The sequence below is a fragment of the Neophocaena asiaeorientalis genome, unplaced genomic scaffold (genome assembly GCF_003031525.2).
Source record: "Neophocaena asiaeorientalis asiaeorientalis breed wild unplaced genomic scaffold, Neophocaena_asiaeorientalis_V1.1 scaffold7, whole genome shotgun sequence".
In the NCBI taxonomy this organism is placed as follows: domain Eukaryota; kingdom Metazoa; phylum Chordata; class Mammalia; order Artiodactyla; family Phocoenidae; genus Neophocaena; species Neophocaena asiaeorientalis.
The window spans coordinates 14123109-14145671 of NW_020185337.1; the positions used below are offsets into that span (position 1 = coordinate 14123109).

The 22563-nt window shown below is 39.8% G+C and overlaps 1 protein-coding gene across 6 annotated transcripts in view; it reads right to left on the reverse strand.

Annotated features, from left to right (window-relative positions):
- BMPR1B (bone morphogenetic protein receptor type 1B) overlaps window positions 1-22563 on the reverse strand; it is a 221796-nt gene that overhangs the window by 40350 nt on the left and 158883 nt on the right. For all 6 annotated transcript variants that reach the window (XM_024736109.1, XM_024736110.1, XM_024736111.1 and 3 more), the window contains 2 exons: window positions 8200-8302; window positions 7564-7666 (listed from right to left, as the gene is read on the reverse strand). In XM_024736109.1, coding sequence (XP_024591877.1) covers window positions 7564-7666; window positions 8200-8302 — 206 coding nt within the window. The remainder of the gene's footprint in view (window positions 1-7563; window positions 7667-8199; window positions 8303-22563) is intronic.

Here is a 22563-nt window from a genome sequence, read left to right on the forward strand (position 1 = left end):
AGTCACTGCCAGAGTCTTGGAAAGCGAACACTTCCAGATACATATCAGGAAAAGAACAGAGCCCACAGTTCTCTCTAGGCCAGCAGATTTCTACCTGGCTGTCACTCCAACTGCTCAGGGAAGCAGAATGGAGAACTCTCTAGGGAAGTCTGGTTCACTCTGAGAGGCAAGTAAGAATCACCAATGGTTTCCTAACAAAACGGCATTCTGTCATTACTTGTCTCCTCTCATAATTAACTGGTTTGCAACTGCTTAAAATGCCAGGACTGTTTCTGTAAGGCTAGACGATCGCTCATAATTGCAATAGGAAATAAAAAACCATATTGCTAGAAAGAGTCTTGGAAATACGATGGCCCAAAGACATCTTTATATGTGCTCTCAGTGTTATAACCACAGATAAATTGGAGACATCTTTCTATTAATAGAGCACAAAGTGCCTGAAAAGCATATTCTTGTCAGAGGATTTTAGTCAACAAACAATACTGTAATTTACCTTCATCATATATTGGGATGTCATCTCACAGTAACATCTAGAATTAAATTCACTATAAGAACAAAGACATAATATTCCAGTTACTTTCCTGCAGAAAAAGATTTAGCATTATATTTTCTGGTAACAAAGGAAGTTAAGACAGAACTGTTATATCCAGATTACTGTGTTCAGTGAGAAAGGAAAAGTCTAATTATTTATAAATTTCTTTCACCTATCCCAAATACAAAGTTAACCAGAATTTCCAAAATAGTCAGAAGCTGCACATTTCCAGAAATGTTAAGAGCTATTCCCTGGCCAGGAATTCGGCTCAGACTCATGTACCGGTTTATACTGCCACAAGCATAATATATGTGTCAGAAGGAAAATTCTGCAACTGACCTTTGCATTCTAGATGGTATCATATATTCAACGTATCTGTGTTATAGAGAATATGGGAGACGGTTTCACTGATTAAATACCTGTTACCTATTGAGTTTAATTTGTAATTGGCAATACCCGAAGCTAAGCAATAGCATTTTTAAACAAATCTGTAAACTGATCAGAATATATTTTTTAGTGGAGTAAGAAAAAAAATAATAAGATAAAGTTTAGCTTTGGAAATCCTGTATTATAATTTTACTTAAACTACATTGAAATTACCCTATTTCAAAACAGAAACAGTTGTTTCGGATACATTTTCCATGAAGTATACATGTAGCGTATATTAGTAATTCCCATATTTAAACACACAAACTATACGTATTCCAAAAAATTATATGAACTTTATTTGCTCTTGTAAAAGTCAAATTTAAGGATCCCATTTAATAAAGCAAAGGGCTTCTGTTCATTTCAACACCAGTCTTTCACTTCTTTAAGTGCTCATTTGAAAAAAAAAATTAAACAAAAATAAGTAATAATAAGTAATTTGGGAGGAGGAAAAAAACCTCATCAAATTCTCTTGCCTACACACCATTTCAAGAGAACATTTAACTCACAATATCTTGGTCAAACCATGTGACGCTGGAACCATACATCATCCCTTACAGCATCTCAGTGCCCCTTCATCACTAATTCTGCAGGCGGAAGCCAGACACCAGGGCACCACGACTTCTCCCTACAAGCCTCTCCATCAAAACAGACATGTCTCCCTCCTCTTTGCACCAGCTGCAGTGTGACTGGGCTTCCCGAATCATATTTTATTGTTTATAATGAAGGTGCTGCATTTGATCTAATTACTTTTCATATTTCTTCTTTCAGGAGAAAGAATATTGTCCCAGGATATTCTGCTTTGCTGGTGCTGAAATGGAATAAGCAAAGCAAAAGGAAAACTAATATTCATAAAAGAATTTCCGCTGCTTTCTGGTCACTCTTCATCATCTTTTTTTGAAACAGAAGATGACAAATAAAATTTCAAGGATCTAAATACACATTGATAAATATTTGTTGGATGTGATTTTGTATCTCTAATTTCCTGCTAAATGCATCTAAGTTGGAAAAAAAAGTGAAAAAACTCTGGATCAGTAGAAAAGGTTTTCTTGTTTATTTTTTAATAAGACAATTTATTTGTAGGTATCTACCCCTATGCTTAGTACTTCTCTGAGGTCTAATAACAGAACCTCACCTAAGCCTGTTATTATTTAGCACCTCGTAATACAGATGTTTTGAGATAAGGTTAATCATTTAACTTTTTCAGAAAAGCTACTATTAAGAAAAAAAGAACAACAACAACAAATTGGTGAGCTGGATTTTTTAACCCTCTCATCTTTTAATAATACAGTGTCTGCTTTGTACTAGTTTGACACATAGGTTTATAGGAAGTCTACTATAATAATATGTAACAAACTATCAGGCAACGCCTAGCCCAGGGGTCTCAAAGTGTGGTCTCTGGACCAACATCATCAGTATCACCTGGAAACTCCTTAGAAAGGCAGATCATTGGGGTCCACTCAGATCTACTGAATCAGAAACTCTAGGTGGGGGCCAGTAATCCGTGTTTTAATAAGCCCCCCAGGTGATTCTGATGCACCTAAGTTTGAAAACCACTAGCCTAGTATTAATACGTAAGTGGGCCTTTTTTTTTTTTTGCGGTACGCGGGCCTCTCACCGCTGTGGCCTCTCCCATTGCAGAGCACAGGCTCCGGACGCGCAGGCTCAGCGGCCATGGCTCACAGGCCCAGCCGCTCCGCGGCATGTGGGATCTTCCCGGACCGGGGCACGAACCCGTGTTCCCTGCATCGGTAGGCGGACTCTCAGCCACTGCGCCACCAGGGAAGCCCGTAAGTGGGCCTTAATAAATGATAAATTAGAAGGAAGAGGACGGGAGAGGAGGAGCGGAGAGAGAGTGTGTGTGCAAGAGAGAGAGAGGGAGCAACCCTCTAACACCATATTCTAAGAATGGAGAAAATGCTAATTGTGCAAACATAATAAACAGGAGGCTTCAAAGTAATCATCTTGTTTATTGATTATTTTGTGACATGGCTAACCACTACTTACTTAGAGTCTTCTAACTCTTAGATACATAAACGCTTTTTTCTTTTTTTGAGAATGTCATTTAAGGCTCTTTATAGACAATTCAGGGAGATGAGGTCATAGGCCGATTTCCCATCTCCAGTACTTACTTTAGCTGTGTAACCTCCACACAGTACTTGACCTCACTATTCCTTAGCTGCATGTCTGAGAAATTGGGGTGATGCTAATGGTGTTTTCTCTACTGAGCTGTTATGAGGATTAAATGAGTCAGTGTACGTAAAGTACTTAGAAAAGAGCCACAGTAAGTAAGCACTCCATTCACAGTTACCTAGGCTCTGAGCTTTAGAGGGTCCTGCTCCGGCTCCCTTTAACTGGACCCCTTCCCACTGAGCAGTGGTCTGCAGAACACAGGCAATGTGTCCACCCAGAATCTGTCCCATCCTGCTCTCCATTTAAAACACTGGCCGTTGCCCCAAAGTCTGGAATTCTACCTAAATGGCCCCAGGCCTGTGTCTGGAAACTATGAGGCCCCCTGTCTCCCTGAGGGTGGACCAAGGAGCTGGTGTACTTACCCAAAGGCCTGAGGGGTGACCTAGCAGTGGCCAAGGGGTGTCTGGGGCAAGACATGTGGGCAGAGCGTAAACCAGAGGGCTGGGGTGTTGTAATGTGGGTGCCTGACATTAAGCTTCTGCTTACTGAGGCATCTGTTGCAAAGACCTCTATCTCAAATAAGCACATTGCCAGCTGTATGACACACTACTGGTAAAACAACTAGATAAGAAAGCAGGTCACCCCACCCGTGAAGTTCCCTGGATAACTGACTGCTTGAATAATTCTGCTTTTCCCTTCCCGTGCCCTAATTCCCACTCTTACGTTTTAAACTTGCCAATATTTCTGTAACCGTGTATGGTGACAAATGTTAGCTAGACTTACTGTGGTGATGATTTTTGCAACATATACAAATATCAGGTCATTACGTTATACACCTGAAACTAATATCATGTTATATTTCAGTCATAACTCAACTTTCAAAATTAATTAATTTGCCAATAAAAAGAGAAACTGTGAAACCCTAGGCACCCCACCTTTGACCCCAGTAAAGGGAGAACCCCAGGTCCCCACCCCCCCATGCCTGTGACCTTGCTGTGTGGCCCTCAGGTGTGCTGTGTACCCTCTGGTTCTTGCAAATAATACATCTTATCTTTCAGATTTCTCTGACAGTGGCTGCTGAGGTGCATTTTAGATAATAAGAACCACAGGGGTCAGTCTAGCCACAACATTAGCTCCAGTCAGACAAACATCTATGGGGGCTGCCACAGTGGTATGGACCCCGGTAAGTGATTCAGACTTTCCCAGCCGACAGTATCACTGCCAACAGGCTGAGACAGACACAAAACAGGTGTCCAGCTGCATGCATGAGAGACCTCTCCCAGTACCAGACAGAACCAAGAACGGGGCTCCCAATCACTCCCACTCCCACACTGGAATGAATAAGTCTAAGTAGTTCAAGCATTCTGAATGCCAAGCTGGTGTTCCCCATCACTATGAAAATATTCTTGTTAAGTTTGGTTAACAGAAAGTATTTTATTTACCAGTCTTCTACATTGGTTTATGAGTTTTAAATAATTAGGTAAATGGTATGTGGACTTCCATTTATACCATTGCCCCGGCTCCACAAAAGTTAGGGTTGGTCGTAAGTATAAAAACAACAGCTAAAGTTAAAAATATCAAAATAAGATGGTTCCATGTCTCTTTAACATCCCTGTTCTTTATTTGGGGTTTTATACCAAAACATAAATATACCTATCTCCAATATGACTATATAAAGACATATATCCAATATGGCTGCAATGCAAATATTTCTGACCAATGCATTACTGATACTCAGTAAACATGTATAGTCCACTTCCAAAAAAAAATGCTGCCCATGTGTATATATGGTAGAGGCAAAAACAAGAAAGGCAGCAGCTCTGTGGTATATTTGTGTAAGAAAGACCAGTGCTCTCAGACCACAGCCTGCAGTGACTTTTACTGGACCCCAAAACGACTGTGCCAAAATGGTGAGGTGGAATCTGCAGAGACCTCACCCAGGCACTACCTGGGATCCTCAGAGTTCAAAATGGTAAACCCTACAGCCACTCAACTCCCCCCAAGTCCGTCACCTTGTATAACCCTCAACATAATCCACCAGCCACAGTAACATCCTCTTTCCCTTACTGCCCTGACCAAGGACTTGTCTTCCCAATACTACTACTCTTCTTTTCAAAGCCTTTTCACGGAGTTCTCTAGGAGACTTCCTCTGCTTTTAAAAGTCCCTAGCACTCAACCTCTTCAGAGAATCCTCCCCTGCCTGCCGGGTCCTAACTAGAATCTGGCTCCATCTACAGGACAGTATGTGCACTGCAGCATTTGAGTCAGTTTTCCTAAACCCTACCGCTACTGCTAGAACGCATCTCTTCCACTTACAGGTAATAAAACCTTTTTCTCCTTGAGCGAAGCGATTCTGGCACAACTGCCTTCATTTCCAGCACTCCTCACTCACCTCCCGCCCCACTCCCAACACATTAGTGTTGTCTACAGATGCTATTCAAAATGTTGTCTACAGATCACCTACTTTTTGCAACTGATTCACAAGGCAGTAACTACAAAAAACTGAAAGTAAGCATTTAGAATTTTACAGCAACCTGACGTCAGCGGAATTGTGTTCGAACGAGGTGTTGTCGAACTCACGTGCTGAGACACAGGGGCGCTAGCTATATCCTCGTATAGGTGTTTTTCTACCAAAAGTGTTGCCCAAACTTTAATGTGCATGTAAATCACTTGGGGAATCTCATTAAAAATGCAGGCTTGGTAGTCTGGGGCGGGGCCTGAGAGTCTGCATTTCTAATGAGCTCCAAGCCATGCTGATGCTGCTGACCCACAGGCCCACTTTGAACTGTGAGGCTTCAGACAACTGAATTAGGGGACTTTCTCCAACCAGCCATGCTGTTTCATATGCCTGTCTTTTGCAAATCTTTCTCATATATTACAAACTAAACCTCTGCACTTATTAGACTGCCTCTGTTTAGAGTCACAGGCTACTCACGGGCTGTGTGCAACCTTGGGAAAGTTAATTAACCTCTGTGTGCTGCAATCTCCTCACCTTTAAGTGGGGAATAATAAGCCTAATACCCCACAGCTCAAATGGGTTAATTAATGTAACAGTTATTAGCGTAATTCTTGGCTTATGTCAGCCACTTTAATTTTTAAACTTTTTATTCCTGCCTTATCCATTTGGCAAACTTCTGTTCCGCCTTAAAGTCTGCTCAGGTATCACTTCTATGAAGCTATTCTGACATCCTCCCACCCCAAAGTGAGCCACTCACTCTTTTGTGTCCTTAATACACTTTATAATCTAACTCTACAGAGATTTTCCTGCCTGAGTATAATTTAATTATTTCCATGTTTCTCTCTCATAACCTAGTGTGCATGTGTTGAGAGAAAGAACTTTCTTCATCCATTTCTGTTACCCATAACACCTAGCATGTTGACTGGCAAAATTAAAATCTGTCTGTGAATTTTTGATGTGAATTATTATGAATCAATCTTACAGAGTTTTCTAGGCTATAGGATGAACAAATGTTATAAAATATTATCATCGAAACCCAGAAATGCCATTGTATTTTGTTGGGAAGATTTTCTCTCTCAAGAAATAAAAATCAATCATGACAAATCATTTTAAGCTACTTATATAAGACTTAGGACTCTATGACAATTACAAATCATTTATTTTTATGGTGAGAACAAGAAGAAAGGAAACATGGGAGCCATTTTTAACCAGGAGTCTTTGGGGATGCAGTATGTGTCTTTTTTAATGAGCAACACTAAATGTATAGTCTTAGAATTAAACTTTCTAGATATTTTCTCCATTTTACCAATACATATGAATTGACTAAAAAGTAGTTACTCTAGCATAAATAAAAGGAAATGCCATCCAGCAAATTATCTGAATTAGTCCTTTAAAAGGTCCTTATTCTTAAAATGAATGTAGCCAAATAGCAGTTTTTGAGTGAAGTGTAACTTCTGAATAACATTTAGGGGTAAACGGAAAACACTATCTCCCTCCTCTATCCTCCTGAAACCCACTCCAAGCTCTAGACACCGTAGTTTTCTGAAGGAAATGAAGACAGGTTAAAGAAGTAAGAATCTTTTCTTTCTTTTTTTTTTTTTGCGGTACGCGGGCTTCTCACTGCTGCGGCCTCTCCCGTTGCGGAGCACAGGCTCCGGACGCGCAGGCTCAGCGGCCATGGCTCATGGGCCCAGCCGCTCCGCGGCACGTGGGAATCTTCCCGGACCGGGGCATGAACCCGTGTCCCCTGCATTGGCAGGCAGACCCTCAACCACTGCACCACCAGGGAAGCCCAGAAGTAAGAATCTTAAGAGTGAAGGCACATGCAACTATTTTCCTGAGAACTCCTTGCACATGTCTTTGAATGACCGTTTCATTATGTCATCTTGCCTCAGTCCTCTGCCCCAGTAGTGGAAAATGGTACAGGTAGGTGCATTTAGAAAAGAGCATAATTCAAGTTTTTATTTTCTTTATGTCTAAAGCTTTTCCAGCCTGGAAGCCTTCCTCTTCTTACCTCTGTGTTTTAGTGGAGGCAGTGTAGGGTGTAGATCTTTATTACACTCATTCCGCTCTGTGCAGCATTCAATTGATCTTCTTTGATGAGGAATGGGCGTGTCCTAAAATCGAACCCAAACAGCTATTAATAGGTTTCCCCTAAATTTCAAAGTCATACCATCCAAAACTAGTAAATTAATTCTATTTAGAGAAGTCACTTAAAATTCTGATAGTTTTATTCAAACATGGTGAAACTGATGTATTGTATTAGGTAATTTCTTTCAAATCATCATGTATTACCTTACTGCAACTTTTGCATTTCAACAAAATTACTATTCTATTTGTAATAACCAACGTGTGTCGCGTAAACTGAGGAAGAAAGTTTGGCTTAATGAAATTAACCAAACTGGAATTTGAGCAAGATGATCTAATGAGTCACTAAACCAGAAGTTAACGGCAAAAATAAAATGAATATTTGATTTCTAAAGGAAGGAAGAATTGACCCAATGCGAATTTTCAAATTATTTTCCAAATTACTGAAAACAAGAGAGTAAAAAAAAGACCCCCAAACAATTGTTATATCTTGTTTGAAATTTGGCTGTTTGAAATCTAGCCAATGAAAGGTTACAAAGTAGAATCAAATTATCTTCCTTACCCGACACTGAAAATCTGAGCCTTCTAGTCCTAGACATCCAGAAGTGACCACAGGCATCCCAGAATCATCTTCTTCTATCATTGTGAAACAATATCCATCTGTGCTAAAGACCAAACAGGCAAAGTAAGTGTGTGCGTGTGCGTGCGTGTGTGTGTGTGTGTGTGTGTGTGTCTATGGTAAAAGGAAATGAAGATGTTTATCACTTGCTTCATTACAAACAAGAAGAAAGTCAATTATCATTACAGGTCACCATCTGTTTAAAGAATCCCCAAACTTCCTTTTATGAAAGTTGACTTAATTATCATAAAATATTTAGCAATATCTCCTCTGTCCAGAAACTTGCAAGAAAGAAGGATCCAAACTTTCCATATAACATATAAATTACTAACCATATACACTAAATGCTAAACACTTATTTTGGTCCTTCACAGGTATCACCTTCAGAAATCCACTCTAAGAAGAAGGCAGGACTATGCTTACCTTCTATATGAGGAAACTGAGGCTCAGAGACCTTGAGTAATTCTCAAAGGCTGTACAGCTAGTGAGAGGCACAGCAGGGGTTTGAACCCGTGCAGGTGAACATTTATTCTGCTTCTACTTGCTCTGAGGTAGTGAGATAAATTTATCTCTTACTAAGGCACACAGACTAAGGACAGGTAGGAGTTGGGATCAGCACAGCCTAAGTGAAGTGAGTAAGATTCTGCCATGTGGTACCCTCTGCTTCCGGGCAGGCATATGAAAACATCAGGTTTTGTGGTTGTCTTATTTGGGTGTGGGTTAAGGATGGACAGCAGAAAGAAGGGTTTTTAACAAGATCATGGTAAGGCAAAGAAAGAATACTTTTCATTTCTGTCTGGTTTTCTACATTGAAAAGAACTTTCACTTATTCTATCTCATTTAATCCTCTCAACAACAATGAGAAGTGATATTATTTCTATTTTACAAATGGGTAAATTAAATTTATGAGAGTCTAACAAACTTGTACAGGGTCACAAAACAAAACAGTTACAGAATCAAGCCTTGAATCAAGGACTTTTTGCTTCATTTCCACAGGGATTAAAAATGAAAAACAAGGACTATTATATATAGAACTATTTATAAACAGACACTACTGTCTTCACAAGCTCGGGTGATAAACACCCACAGACTCCCAATATAAGTCATAAACCACTACTGCATGTCTAAGAAATAAAGAACTAAAGTACTATCTATCTTTCTCTCATATATATGCATGTTCAACACCCAATATAGATGTGACAACATAGTCCCAAAAGGTCATGGGAAGAAAGCTCTGAGCATGGTGATAGCCGTGATTTGTGTGTTGGTCTATTTTATGTTAGTGGTAGCGGCATTCTGCCATACATTAGCGCGTCAGTTATCATCAACACCCTTAGAATTGTTTACTTGGTTTATAAGCCTCAAGCGATCCAAAATGCCTCAGTTTATAAGAACTAGCACAGCAAAGTTCAAACATACTAATGAATGGCTAGGAACGGCCAATGATAATAAATCTCTTTGTTAGACTAAGGTCAAATGCATGAATATTGCTGTAGGAGAAAGACTGCCTTGGAACAGCCCATGCTCTAAATTCTTTGGGGCTTTTTAGCCAATGTACTGAAATCGCTATGAAAATCTAAAGCATGTAAACGCCAAAGGCAATAAATAAAAGACCTGTCCCTTAGAAATTTACTTTAAACAATATAAGCAAACAATACCCATGTGATTTTTTTTTATCCCTTTCCTATACATTTAGACTATATGTATAACTTACACTTCTCTTCATCAAAAGTAAAGTTCAGGAGTTAGGAATAAAGTCAGTTTAAGTTTCTGACACTAGGAAATCATACAGCAGCTAGAAAAGTTTGATACAATAGGTTAAATCTAAAAAGACTAATTTCTCCTTAATCAGGAGGCCTCCTTAAATCAAAATCTGAGAATACAGAAATGTACTGTTAGGCAATTTGAAGAATCAAGAAAGAAGACAGAAAGCTGGTAAAGCTGTTGGCAGGTTACTGTCACGATGTCCTGGGAAATAAAAAGAAACATGAGGAAGAGCAAATTCAAGCTTTAAAAATGCACTCCCTCGTCTGTGAAGAGGGGGTGAGCTAAGAATAAAGAGAGATGATGGAAACTACATTTTGGTGGAGAGTACGCTGTAATGTACACAGAAGTAGAAATAAAATGTTGCACACGTGAAACTTACGTAATGTTATAAACCAATGTTACTTCAATGAGAAATACATTTTAAAAAGAGGGGATGGAGAGGGAAAGAGACCCTGGAAAGAAGAGTTGGTGTCCCTTAAGTCATAAATTTGGATAGGAACTCAAATATGTAGTTGAGGGACAAGCAAGGAGGTGAGAGAACCATTTCAAGTGCATATTACTGACAAGAAAGCAAAAATAATTTATAAGCTTCTTACTGAAATTGCTAGCTACTAAGGGACATTAACTGGAAACCTGCAGTACAATTACAGAAGCTTAAGAATTACTTGAGAACTTTCAACTCTCAAACAAGCACAAAGGTAAACATAACTACGCTCTGGGGTCAAAGCTGATCAACGTCACCCATCACTAGGAGCCATTCAACTCTTAACCATGGGCTTATTTGAACATTCTGTTGCTGGTTGCCATGGTTAAGCTTAGTTTTTAAATGTTTTATATAGATTATTATCCCAACATCCCCAGAGTGTTGAAAGTGGTAACAAGAAGAGATGAAGAAACAAAAGTTGAAATAATTTTAAACAAAATTGAAAGTAGTGAGATGTATACGTGAACGCAGGATGAACCATTTGATTACAGTAATGATTATGAATTTTAAAAGAAGACAACTGACAAGGGGGGAGAGGCAAGATAGGGGTAGGCGAATAAGAGGTACAAACTACCATGTATAAAATAAATAATCCACAAGGATATATTGTACAGCACAGGGAAATTCAGCCATTATTTTTAATAACTTTACATGGAGTATAATCTATAAAAATATTGAATCATTATGTGGTACACATAAAACTAATATAATATTGTAAATCAACTCTACTTCAATAAAAAAGAAGACAACGTACATTTCAAACATTCTGCCCCTGGGTTATAGGTAAAGAGAAGTAATTGACAGAACAGTTGCGTAGGAACTTGCTCAGTCATCAGTATTGAATGCCTCTCAACTTAATGCTCACCCATGAAAAAGCAAAGCATTTGAAAATGAAAAGGTCATATGAGGTCAAAGTAGTTGATAATAAAACTTCTGTTACAACCCTTGGGTTGGTCTACAGTTTCATGACTCCTTGAATGTGCCCAGTATTCCAAAGGCCAAGGAGTGCCTGGAACATCTTGAGAGATCAGCAGGGATAAACTGCCTCAAGAGATCTTCAGTGTGCCCAAGTGAACATTTACTAGCAAGTAAGAAAGGGATATACTTAGTTTAAAGCTTTGAGGAACCAAATAATACTCTTTAGGTGGACGTGCATCCGGAGCCCGAAAGTTCTGCCCGTTTTCATTTGGGGTCAAATGGGTTTATAAACAGCCTTCTGGGCCCCACCTCATTCATTGTAGAGTGAGTACAGGGTTTATAATGTTCACCCAAGTTTTGGTCCCTTTAACTCTATTTTTCCACTAAGATCTTATGCTTCTTTATTGTAAACCCCAGGACTGTCCAGAAACAATAACCACCACAGTTGAGAAGGGACTGTTGTAGAAGTTTTCTTCTAACTAGTTTTGATCTTTATAAAGATTATTTTAACTATAAAATAATTTTTTTAAGTATTAGTTAAAAAGAGTTTATCTGATCTACCCAATCAGGGTGATAGGAAATTTTAGAGCACTAATAAAATAATCTAAAAATTATTAAATAACTCAAAATTATTAGTTATTAAATAGTTTAAAATTTTGCTCTTGACAAAAACTCATTAAATAAATGGATACTTGCTTAAGTGCATCTGCACACAGGGATTAATTGTTCTCGATACCAATCAATTTATTTATTCCGATCAAACTGAATCAAATTATTTATTCCACTTTTTTTTCCAGTATGTAAGAAATACTAGAATTCGTAAATTTCTTTTACGTTTCAGTCAGAATCTATTTGAAAGGCTGCTTGTTTTAGGTCAATTATAAATAGGTCCTTGAGAACACTGTCTTCTAAAATATCTATTTCACATTGAAGGGGATAAACAAAGTTTTCAAAGTTTCTGTCACAGGTAAATTGAAAGATACATACAACTTTTAGAGTCCCTATTTAAATCATGTAGATTTTAGTCAGTTAACTAAAACAGCTGAAAGCTGCTTAGAGCTTTGTTAACAATAGGTAATTTTACAAACATTTATTAAGCATACTATGCCTCAGACTGAGTTGGATGATGAGAAGCAACGGTGAGGAAGATGCAGCCTTTGCTTTCGAGGAGCTCAACATCTATGAACCAGTTCTAGGAAAAACAAAGTGGTTCAACTTCAAGCAGGAGGGACAGAAATCACCAGCTAATCAAGTGCTTTCTACTGACTGGGGGGAAAAGGCAAAGAAGAATGTTATGCAAAGGGAATGACCAGAGTAACAGAACCCTAAGGTTTATATATATATTTTTTCCTTATCTTAGGTGAGTGGGTTCCCATAGTAGTAGAGGGAAAGAGGGTAAAATAGATATGACTACCACTGCTCCCTTTCTCTGGTTTGTCCTCTGACAGGTCATAGCACTGTGGGGAAGGTGAAGTCGCAACATTGATGATGAGGTTCCAACGTGAGGGAGGCCTTTTTACTTCAACCTCAAGAAAGTGTAACTATCATACATCCTTCTCTGGCAGCCATACCAAGTGATTGAGCATTTTGTTCACTTCTGTTCATTTTTCGTAGGAGGTACAAGATTTTTTGAACTTGTCTCACTTTTTATGTTAAACAAGCATTTGCATATTCTCACCTCCACCACCCTGTGCGGACCCTCCCTTCCTCTCACCTAGACTGCTCTGAGAGCCTTCAGGCAGGAAGCCCCCTCTTCTCTCTCAAGATTCTAGCCCATTCCTCACAGCATTGCCTGATAAATCTTATTTTCCTTCCTGCTCAAATATCTTCAATGGTTCTCTATGTATGACTGTACAGAGCCCTACAATGTTCACTTCCTATTAAGTCCAACAGCAAATGGACCCATTGAAGTATCACTTATAACTGAGAGCCACAAAGCAGAGTTATTCCTTATAAAAGACTTCATAAGTGAAGCTGAAACCATATCCTCATCCAACTGAATTGTAAGTTCTAAAGAAGGACCCACCATTCTCATAAATGAAATGATTTTAACTCAACATCTTCTACTGGAAAAAAAAAAAAAGATCATAAAGCTCAATGTTCGGGTGGCCTGGGCAACAGTGGAATAAACTAGATGAATAGAAGATGTACAAACAAATGAGAAGAATGCTCACTTTAAACACACTGAGACCTGGGTCAGAAGCACCTCTCTAACAGCGCATCCCACTGCATTCAGGTTTAGAAGCTCTGGGCTAATATAAGCTTTGTATAAGGGCCCTGTACAGCATTGCCTGATAAATCTTACATTTTCCTTCCTGCTCAAAAACCTTCGATGGTTCTCTATGTATAGTTGTAAAGAGCCGTATATTGTTCACTTCCTATGAAGCCCCTAAGCCTTCCCTTCTGCCGCCTTTGACTCTTCAGGATACAGCTGGAGACTTATCAAATTTCTCATTTAGGCACCTGGTGTCATGTGCACATCCTTCATGCAATCATCCAATGGGATTTATTACACCTACAAACCCTGAAAACTGCCCAGGTAGGAGAATTTTGGGTCAGAACCCAATAAGATAAATGAGGAAGTTTTTAAAATTACCTTGAAAGAGAGTAAAAAAATTTTCAGAACTGGATAGACTTGTATGAGAGAGTAGAACTTGAGGGAGGTGGTGAGAAAGGGACAAAAATGACTGTCACAGACAACATCACGTAAAACAAGGAAGGATACATAAAGTAGGACCGAATTCTATACAGAAAAGAATCATCAAGGCTGAGATTACGCCTGTTAGGACAGGAAGACAAGACAAAACACTGGCATGTTGAAAGTCATACACAAAGAATTATTAAGGAGACAATGCAGCTTTCAAGGCATGCAGTGAGAGTCTGAGGTCCTAGGAATAGAATCTGGAAATGGAATAAGAAGGATACACCATGAAAAGTAACACCTAGAAAGATAAATATTTAGAAGATAGATATTATAATGAGGGAGACTGAACAACGGCTTCGCCTCTTATTTTGAATTATGGATATTAAAAAATGGTTCTAACATTGTATTCAGCATGATATATTTGTACTACAGCCTCTAATATGCACGCCATTAGGCAATGTAAATGGCACGGATATTGGAAGCAGACACATCTGCACCTGATAGGAATCAAGGACAAGAATGACATGATCAACATCCCAATAAGAATGCTGGCTGGTAAAGTGATTGATGGTACTCATGAAAAGTTTAAAAAAAAAAAAAAAAGGGACTTCCCTGGTGGCACAGTGGATAAGACTCTGCGCTCCCAATGCAGGGGGCCTGGGTTCGATCCCTGGTCAGGGAACTAGATCCCCCATGCATGCAGCAACTAAGTAGCCTGCCTGCTGCCACGAAGACTCGGCACAACCAAATAAATATTTTTTTAAAAAAACCAAAACCCTCTAAACTTTGTATATGTTCTCTGAATTATCATGTGGGATTTCAGAATCTCTTTTAAGTATGATGCAATTTTGATTTGGGCCACTTTTTGGATTATTCTCTCCAGGAAAGTGGGAGTGGTAATGAGCATGAGATCTACCTAGGACACCCAGCTTGGCTACAATCTGCCTGGTACCAGCCCTTATCTAAGCCCCAAGCAAGCACACCATTGTCTTTAGAACTGTTTTACCTAGAAGTGCAAGATTTAGTGCAGTATTACTCAAAGTGTGTTCCCTTGCAAACTACTTGTTACTGGTCTGTGAGTACATTAATACAGACATTGAAACTTGTATATACTGCAATAAATTTAGTTCTGTTGAATTTAATTAACAGACAATAGAAAAATGAAGCATGCAATTTGTAGGTACTTTTAAATTAATTTTCCTAGTAATTCATTTTTATTGTAGTTTAGAAAGTATCAGTGCACAATTTATTGGGGAAAAAAACTTTGACCAGAGATAGCTTGAGGAGCGCTGATTTGGAGTGCTCATAGGAATGGAGGTAGAAAGGCCTGGACCTATTTAGGTCTAGGGGCACAAGAACAAAAACCAGCCCTGTGATTCAGACATGACTGACCTCAGCTCACAGGAGACTCAACTGGAGTCAATACCTCGTTAGAAAAATGTATGTATAGTTTACTCAAGAATGAATATTTCTGCTCGAGAGTCAGGGGTTAGCTGTTGGTCAAAAATTCAGTACTTTGTAAACTGGGCCACAATTTCTTTTCACTCATTTGGGCATGAACACTGAGTGACGTACTAAAAATTACTTAACCTCTCAGAGCCTCAGATTTCTCACCTAGGAAGTACAGATAATGTTACATTCTTTAGAGGAGTGCTGTGATGATTAAAGGTAGGTGAAAGTGGGGCTTCCCTGGTGGCGCACTGGTTGAGAGTCCGCCTGCCAATGCAGGGGACACGGGTTCGTGCCCTGGTCTGGGAGGATCCCACATGCCGCGGAGTGGATGGGCCCATGAGCCATGGCCGCTGAGCCTGCGCGTCCAGAGCCTGTGCTCCGCAACGGGAGAGACCACAGCAGTGAGAGGCCCGAACACCAAAAAAAAAAAAAAAAAGGTGAAAGTAAGCGCGCTAGTAGTAAAAAAGCTCAATAAATATCAGTTTTCTGTTGACTTCTACAAGTTAACCGATGCATGCTATCATGGTATACCAACGTTTTTTGAGGGGTTCCATTGTTACTGATTGCTGGCTTTGTTGTATTTTTGTTTTCTTCTTCTTTGCTATTATAAATCAAAGGTTGGAAACCATACAATTCACAACCCATCCCAATCTGCCCTCCATATCTACTTCCACATTAAATATTTCTAAACTGCAGTTATCAAGGTCAATAAATCTGATGGCTGGATTTCAGTTCTTCTCCTAACAGCATCTAATATGGCTGACCTTACTTCTTCCTCCTTCAGTAAACTTGGCCTCAGTGACACTATACTCACTGCTTCACTGCTAATTCTGAGTTTCCTAGGGAGAGCCTCCTTTACCCAAGCATTCAAGTCTCAAGGCTCAGTTGTACTCTGGTAGATTAGGTTGTTCTATTATTGTTCTCAATTCTTCATGCCACACTCTAACCATGGCTTCCCTTTCACTTTGAGCTTGAGGATGTCACTTGATTTGGTAAATGGAATGTTAGAGGGCATGACACAAGCAGAAGCTTTAAAAGGTTCCTCCCTCAAACTCATCTGAGAAAGAATTTTGGGGCTTCCCTAGCGGTGCAGTGATTAAGGATCTGCCTGCTAATGCGGGGGACACGGGTTTGATCCCTGGTCCGGGAAGATCCTACATGCTGCGGAGCAACTAAGCCCATGCACCATAACTACTGAGCCTACACTCTAGAACCCACGAGCCACAGCTTCTGAAGCCCGCGTGCCTAGAGCCCAAGCTCTGCAACAAGAGAAGCCACTGCAATGAGAAGCCCGCGCACCACAACCAAGAATAGCTCCCACTCACTGCAACCAGAGAAAGCCCGCGTGCAGCAATGAAGAACCAATGCAGTCATTAATTAACTAATTAGTTTGTTTGTTTATTAAAACAAACAAACAAACAATATGCCCTTGGTTGGTAGCTGCCAGTCCAAGAAGAATGAAGAAATGTTGGGGGCAGGCCGGAAGCCAAGCCCACCCAGGCCAGCACAGCCCAGCACAGCTGCAACCCACAGGAAGACACAGGAGTGAAATAATAAATGTCTTCAGTGGTAAGAATCACTGTGATTTTAAGGATGCTTATTTCACAGCGAAAAACTGACGAACGGAGGACATTGGTTCAAGATGGCGGAGTAGAAGGACATGCTCTCACTCCCTCTTGCGAGAACACCAGAATCACAACTAACTGCTGAAAACTCATCAACAGGAAGACACTGGAGCTCACCAAAAAAGATACCCGACATGCAAAGACAAAGGACAAGCTGCAATGAGATGGTAGGAGGGGCGCCATCACAATAAAATCAAATCCCATAACTGCTGGGTGGGTGACTCACAAACTGGAGAACACTTAGACCACAGAAGTCCACCCACTGGAGTGAAGGTGCTGAGCCCCACGTCAGGCTTCCCAACCTGGGGGTCTGGCAATGGGAGGAGGAATTCCTAGAGAATCAGACGTTGAAGGCTAGCGGGATTTGATTGCAGGACTTCAACAGGACTCGGGGAAACAGAGACTCCACTCTTGGAGGGCACACACAAAGCAGTGTGCACATCGGGACGCAGGGGAAGGAGCAGTGACCCCACAGGAGACTGAACCAGACCTACCTGCAAGTGTTGGAGGGTCATCGGCAGAGGTGGGGGGTGGCTGTGACTCACCAAGGGACAAGGACACTGGCAACAGATGTTCTGGGAAGTACTCCTTGGCTTGAGCCCCCCCAGAGTCTGCCATTAGCCCTACCAAAGAGCCCGGGTGGGCTCCAGTGTTGGGTCGCCTCAGGCCAAACAACCAACAGGGAGGGAACCCAGCCCCACCCATCAGCAGACAAGCGGATTAAAGTTTTACTGTGCTCTGTCCAAGAGAGCAACAGCCAGCTCTACACACCACCAGTCCCTCCCAGCAGGAAACTTCCACAAGCCTCTTAGACAGCCTCATCCACCAGAGAGCAGACAGCAGAAGCAAGAAGAACTACAATCCTGCAGCCTGTGGAACAAAAAACACATTCACAGAAAGACAGACAAGATGAAAAGCCAGAGGCTATGTACCAGATGAAGGAACAAGGTAAAACCCCAGAAAAACAACTAAATGAAGTGGAGATAGGCAACCTTCCAAAAAAGAATTCAGAATAATGATAGTAAAGATGATCCAGGACCTCGGAAAAAGAATGGAGGCAAAGATCAAGAAGATGCAAGGAATGTTTAACAAAGATCTAGAAGAATTAAAGAACAAACAAACAGAGATGAACGATACAATAACTGAAATGAAAACTACACGAGAAGGAATCAATAGCAGAATAACTGAGGCAGAAGAACGGATAAGTGACCTGGAAGACAGAATGGTGGAATTCACTGCTGTGGAACAGAATAAAGAAAAAAGAATGAAAAGAAATGAAGACAGCCTAAGAGACCTCTGGGACAACATTAAATGCAACAACATTTGCATTATAGGGGTCCCAGAAGGAGAAGAGAGAGAGAAAGGACCCAAGAAAATATTTGAAGAGATTATAGTCGAAAACTTCCCTAACATGGGAAAGGAAATAGCCACCCAAGTCCAGGAAGCGCAGAGAGTCCCATACAGGATAAACCCAAGGAGAAACACGCCAAGACACATATTAATCAAATTGGCAAAAATTAAAGACAAAGAAAAATTACTGAAGGCAGCAAGGGAAAAACGACAAATAACATACAAGGTAACTCCCATAAGGTTAACAGCTAATTTCTCAGCAGAAACTCTACAAGCCAGAAGGGAGTGGCATGATATACTTAAAGTGATGAAAGGGAAGAACCTACAACCAAGATTACTCTACCCGGCAAGGATCTCATTCAGATTTGATGGAGAAATCAGAAGCTTTACAGACAAGCAACAGCTAAGAGAATTCAGCACCACCAAACCAGCTCTACAACAAATGCTAAAGGAACTTCTCTAAGTGGGAAACACAGGAGAAGAAAAGGACCTACAAAAACAAACCCAAAACAATTAAGAAAACAGTCATAGGAACATACATATCAATAATTACCTTAATGTGAATGGATTAAATGCTCCAACCAAAAGACACAAACTTGCTGAATGGATGCAACAACAAGACCCATATATATGCTGTCTACAAGAGACCCACTTCAGACCTAGGGACACATACAGACTGAAAGTGAGGGGATGAAAAAAATATTCCATGCAAATGGAAATCAAAAGAAAGCTGGAGTAGCAATACTCATATCAGATGAAATACACTTTAAAATAAAGAATGCTACAAAAGAAAAGGAAGGATACTATGTAATGATCAACAGATCAATCCAAGAAGAATATATAACAATTATAAATATATATGCACCCAACATAGGAGCACCTCGATACAGAAGGCAACCACTAACAGCTATAAAAGAGGAAATTGACAGTAACAATAATAGTGGGGGATTTTAACACCTCACTTACACCAACGGAAAGGTCATCCAAACAGAAAATCAATATGACAAAATTCAACACCCATTTATGATAAAAACTCTCCAGAAAGTGGTTATAGAGGGAAACTACTTCAATATAATAAAGGCCATATATGACAAACCCACAGCAAACATCATTCTCACTGGTGAAAAACTGAAAGCATTTCCTCTAAAATCAGGAACAAGACAAGGATGTCCACTCTCACCACTATTATTCAACATAGTTTTGGAAGCAATCAGAAAAGAAAAAGAAATAAAAGAGATACAAATTGGAAAAGAAGTAAAACTGTCACTGTTTTCAGATGACATGATACTATACATAATCTTAAAGATGCCACCAGAAAACTACTAGAGCTAATCAATGAATTTGGTAAAGTTGCAGGAAACAAAATTGCACAGAAATCTCTTGCATTCCTATACACTAATGATGAAACATCTGAAACAGAAATTAAGGAAACACTCCCATTTACCATTGCAACAAAAAGAATGAAATACCTAGGAATAAACCTACCTAGGGAAACAAAAGACCTGTATGCAGAAAACTATAAGATCCTGATGAAAGAAATTAAAGATGATACCAACAGATGGAGACATATACCATGTTCTTGGATTGGAAGAATCAGTACTGTGAAAATGACTATACTACCTGAAGCAATCTACAGATTCAATGCAATCCCTATCAAATTACCAATGGCATTTTTTACAGAACTAGAAGAAAAAATCTTAAAATTTGTATGGAGACACAAAAGACCCTGAATAGCCAAAGCAGTCTTGAGGGAAAAAAAAAGGAGCTGGAGGAATCAGACTCCCTGACTTCAGACTATACTACAAAGCTACAGTAATCAAGACAATACGGTGCTGTCACAAAAACAGAAATATAGATCAATGGAGCAGGATAGAAAGCCCAGAGATAAAACTATGCACCTATGTTCAACTAATCTATGACAAAGGAGGCAAGGATATACAATGGAGAAAACACAGTCTCTTCAGTAAGTGGTGCTGGGAAAACTGGACAGCTACATGTAAAAGAATGAAATTAGAACACTCCCTAACACCATACACAAAAATAAACTCAAAATGGATTAGAGACCTAAATGTAAGACCAGGCACTATAAAACTCTTAGTGGAAAACATAGGAAGAACACTCTTTGACATAAATCACAGCAAGATCTTTTTAGATCCACCTCCTAGACTAATGGAACTAAAAACAAAAAATAAACAAATGGCACCTAATGAAACTTAAAAGCTTTTGCACAGCAAAGGAAACCATAAACAAGATGAAAAGACCACCCTCAGAATGGGAGAAAATATTTGCAAATGAATCATCGGACAAAGGATTAATCTCCAAAATATATAAACAGCACATGCAGCTCAATATTAAAAAAACAACCAACCCAATCCAGAAGTAGGCAGAAGACCTAAATAGACATCTCTCCAAAGAAGACATACAGATGGCCAAGAAGCACATGAAAAGCTGCTCAACATCACTAATCCTTAGAGAAATGCAAATCAAAACTACAATGAGGTATCACCTCACACCAGTTAGAATGGGCATCATCAGAAAATCTACAAACAACAAATGCTGGAGAGGGTGTGGAGAAAAGGGAACCCTCTTGCACTGTTGGTGGGAATGTAAATTGATACAGCCACTATGGAGAACAGTATGGAGGTTCCTTAAAAAACTAAAAATAGAACTACCATATGACCCAGCAATCCCACTACTGGGCATATATCCAGAGAAAACCATAATTTAAAAAGACACATGCACCCCAATGTTCATTGCAGCACTATTTACAATAGCCAGGTCATGGAAGCAACCTAATTGTCCATCAACAGATGACTGGATAAAGAAGATGTGGTACATATATACAATGGAATATTACTCAGCGATAAAAAGGGGGAAAAATTGGGTCATTTGTAGAGATGTGGATGGATCTAGAGACTGTCATACAGTGTGAAGTAAGTCAGAAGGAGAAAAACAAATATCACATATTAATGCATATATGTGGAACCTAGAAAATGGTACAGATGAACCAGTCTGCAGAGCAGAAACTGAGACACAGATGTAGAGAACAAACGTATGGACACCAAGGGGGGAAAGCGGCAGGGTGGTGGTGGTGTGATGAATTGGGAGATTGAAAACAAAAACAAAAAAACTGACTAATGTTCTAGTTACTCTACTCTCTCCCCAACCTCTTACCTGAGCTCCAAATCCATAGTCTATTGATAGGCCTACTCTCGGAGATCTCTACTTGGATGTGTCAGAAACCTTAAACTTAGTATATCCAGATTGCAACTTGATTCTTTTCCTCTGTCGTCTTTCAACAAAAGGCTACAATATGCACCTAAGTGTACCCCTGCCAACTTGTGAAGCTCCTCTTGGTCCCCTCTCATCTCCGTGGCGTCAACATAAAACTTTCCTTCTAAATATTTCTCCAATACATCCAACTGTCTCCTGCACCAGCATCACCCTCATCCGAGAACATTTTCTCTCACATAAACTGTCCTTCCTGAATCTACTTTTCAATTTCTCTTACTCGTCTGCTGTTGTTCTTGAACTTACTTTTGTCTCCCTCTAATACATTCAATACTCTGCAGCGGAGAAAATTTTTCTAAAAAGCAAATCAGATCACCTCAGTCTCCACTGCCACTCCTGCTTAAACATCCCCTTTAGAACACAGACAAATTTCCCCTGTCTCCAGGCTCAAATCCCACCACGTCTCCTCCTATATGCCAAGCTTCTCCTTCCCACCACAAAGAACTTGCACTGCAGTTAACCATGCCTCAACACCTTCTTCCAAATCAACTTAGAACGCTTCAATGGCCTATAAGGAAAATAGGACAAAATATTTGAAATTGGGATAATTTTGGAAAACCTGAACGTATGATCACCCCAACTACAGCTCAAAGGGCACACACAGATTCACACTTAATTACTACAGACTCACACAAAATAGTAAAATATCTCCCTAATATGCTTCATCCTGATAATTTTCTCTTCTTCAGAAAACTTTGTAATTTTCCTGATACTTTTTCTGTTTACTGCAAAAAGGTAGTGTTCCCAGGAAACACTGCCTGAGCTTTGGAGTCATT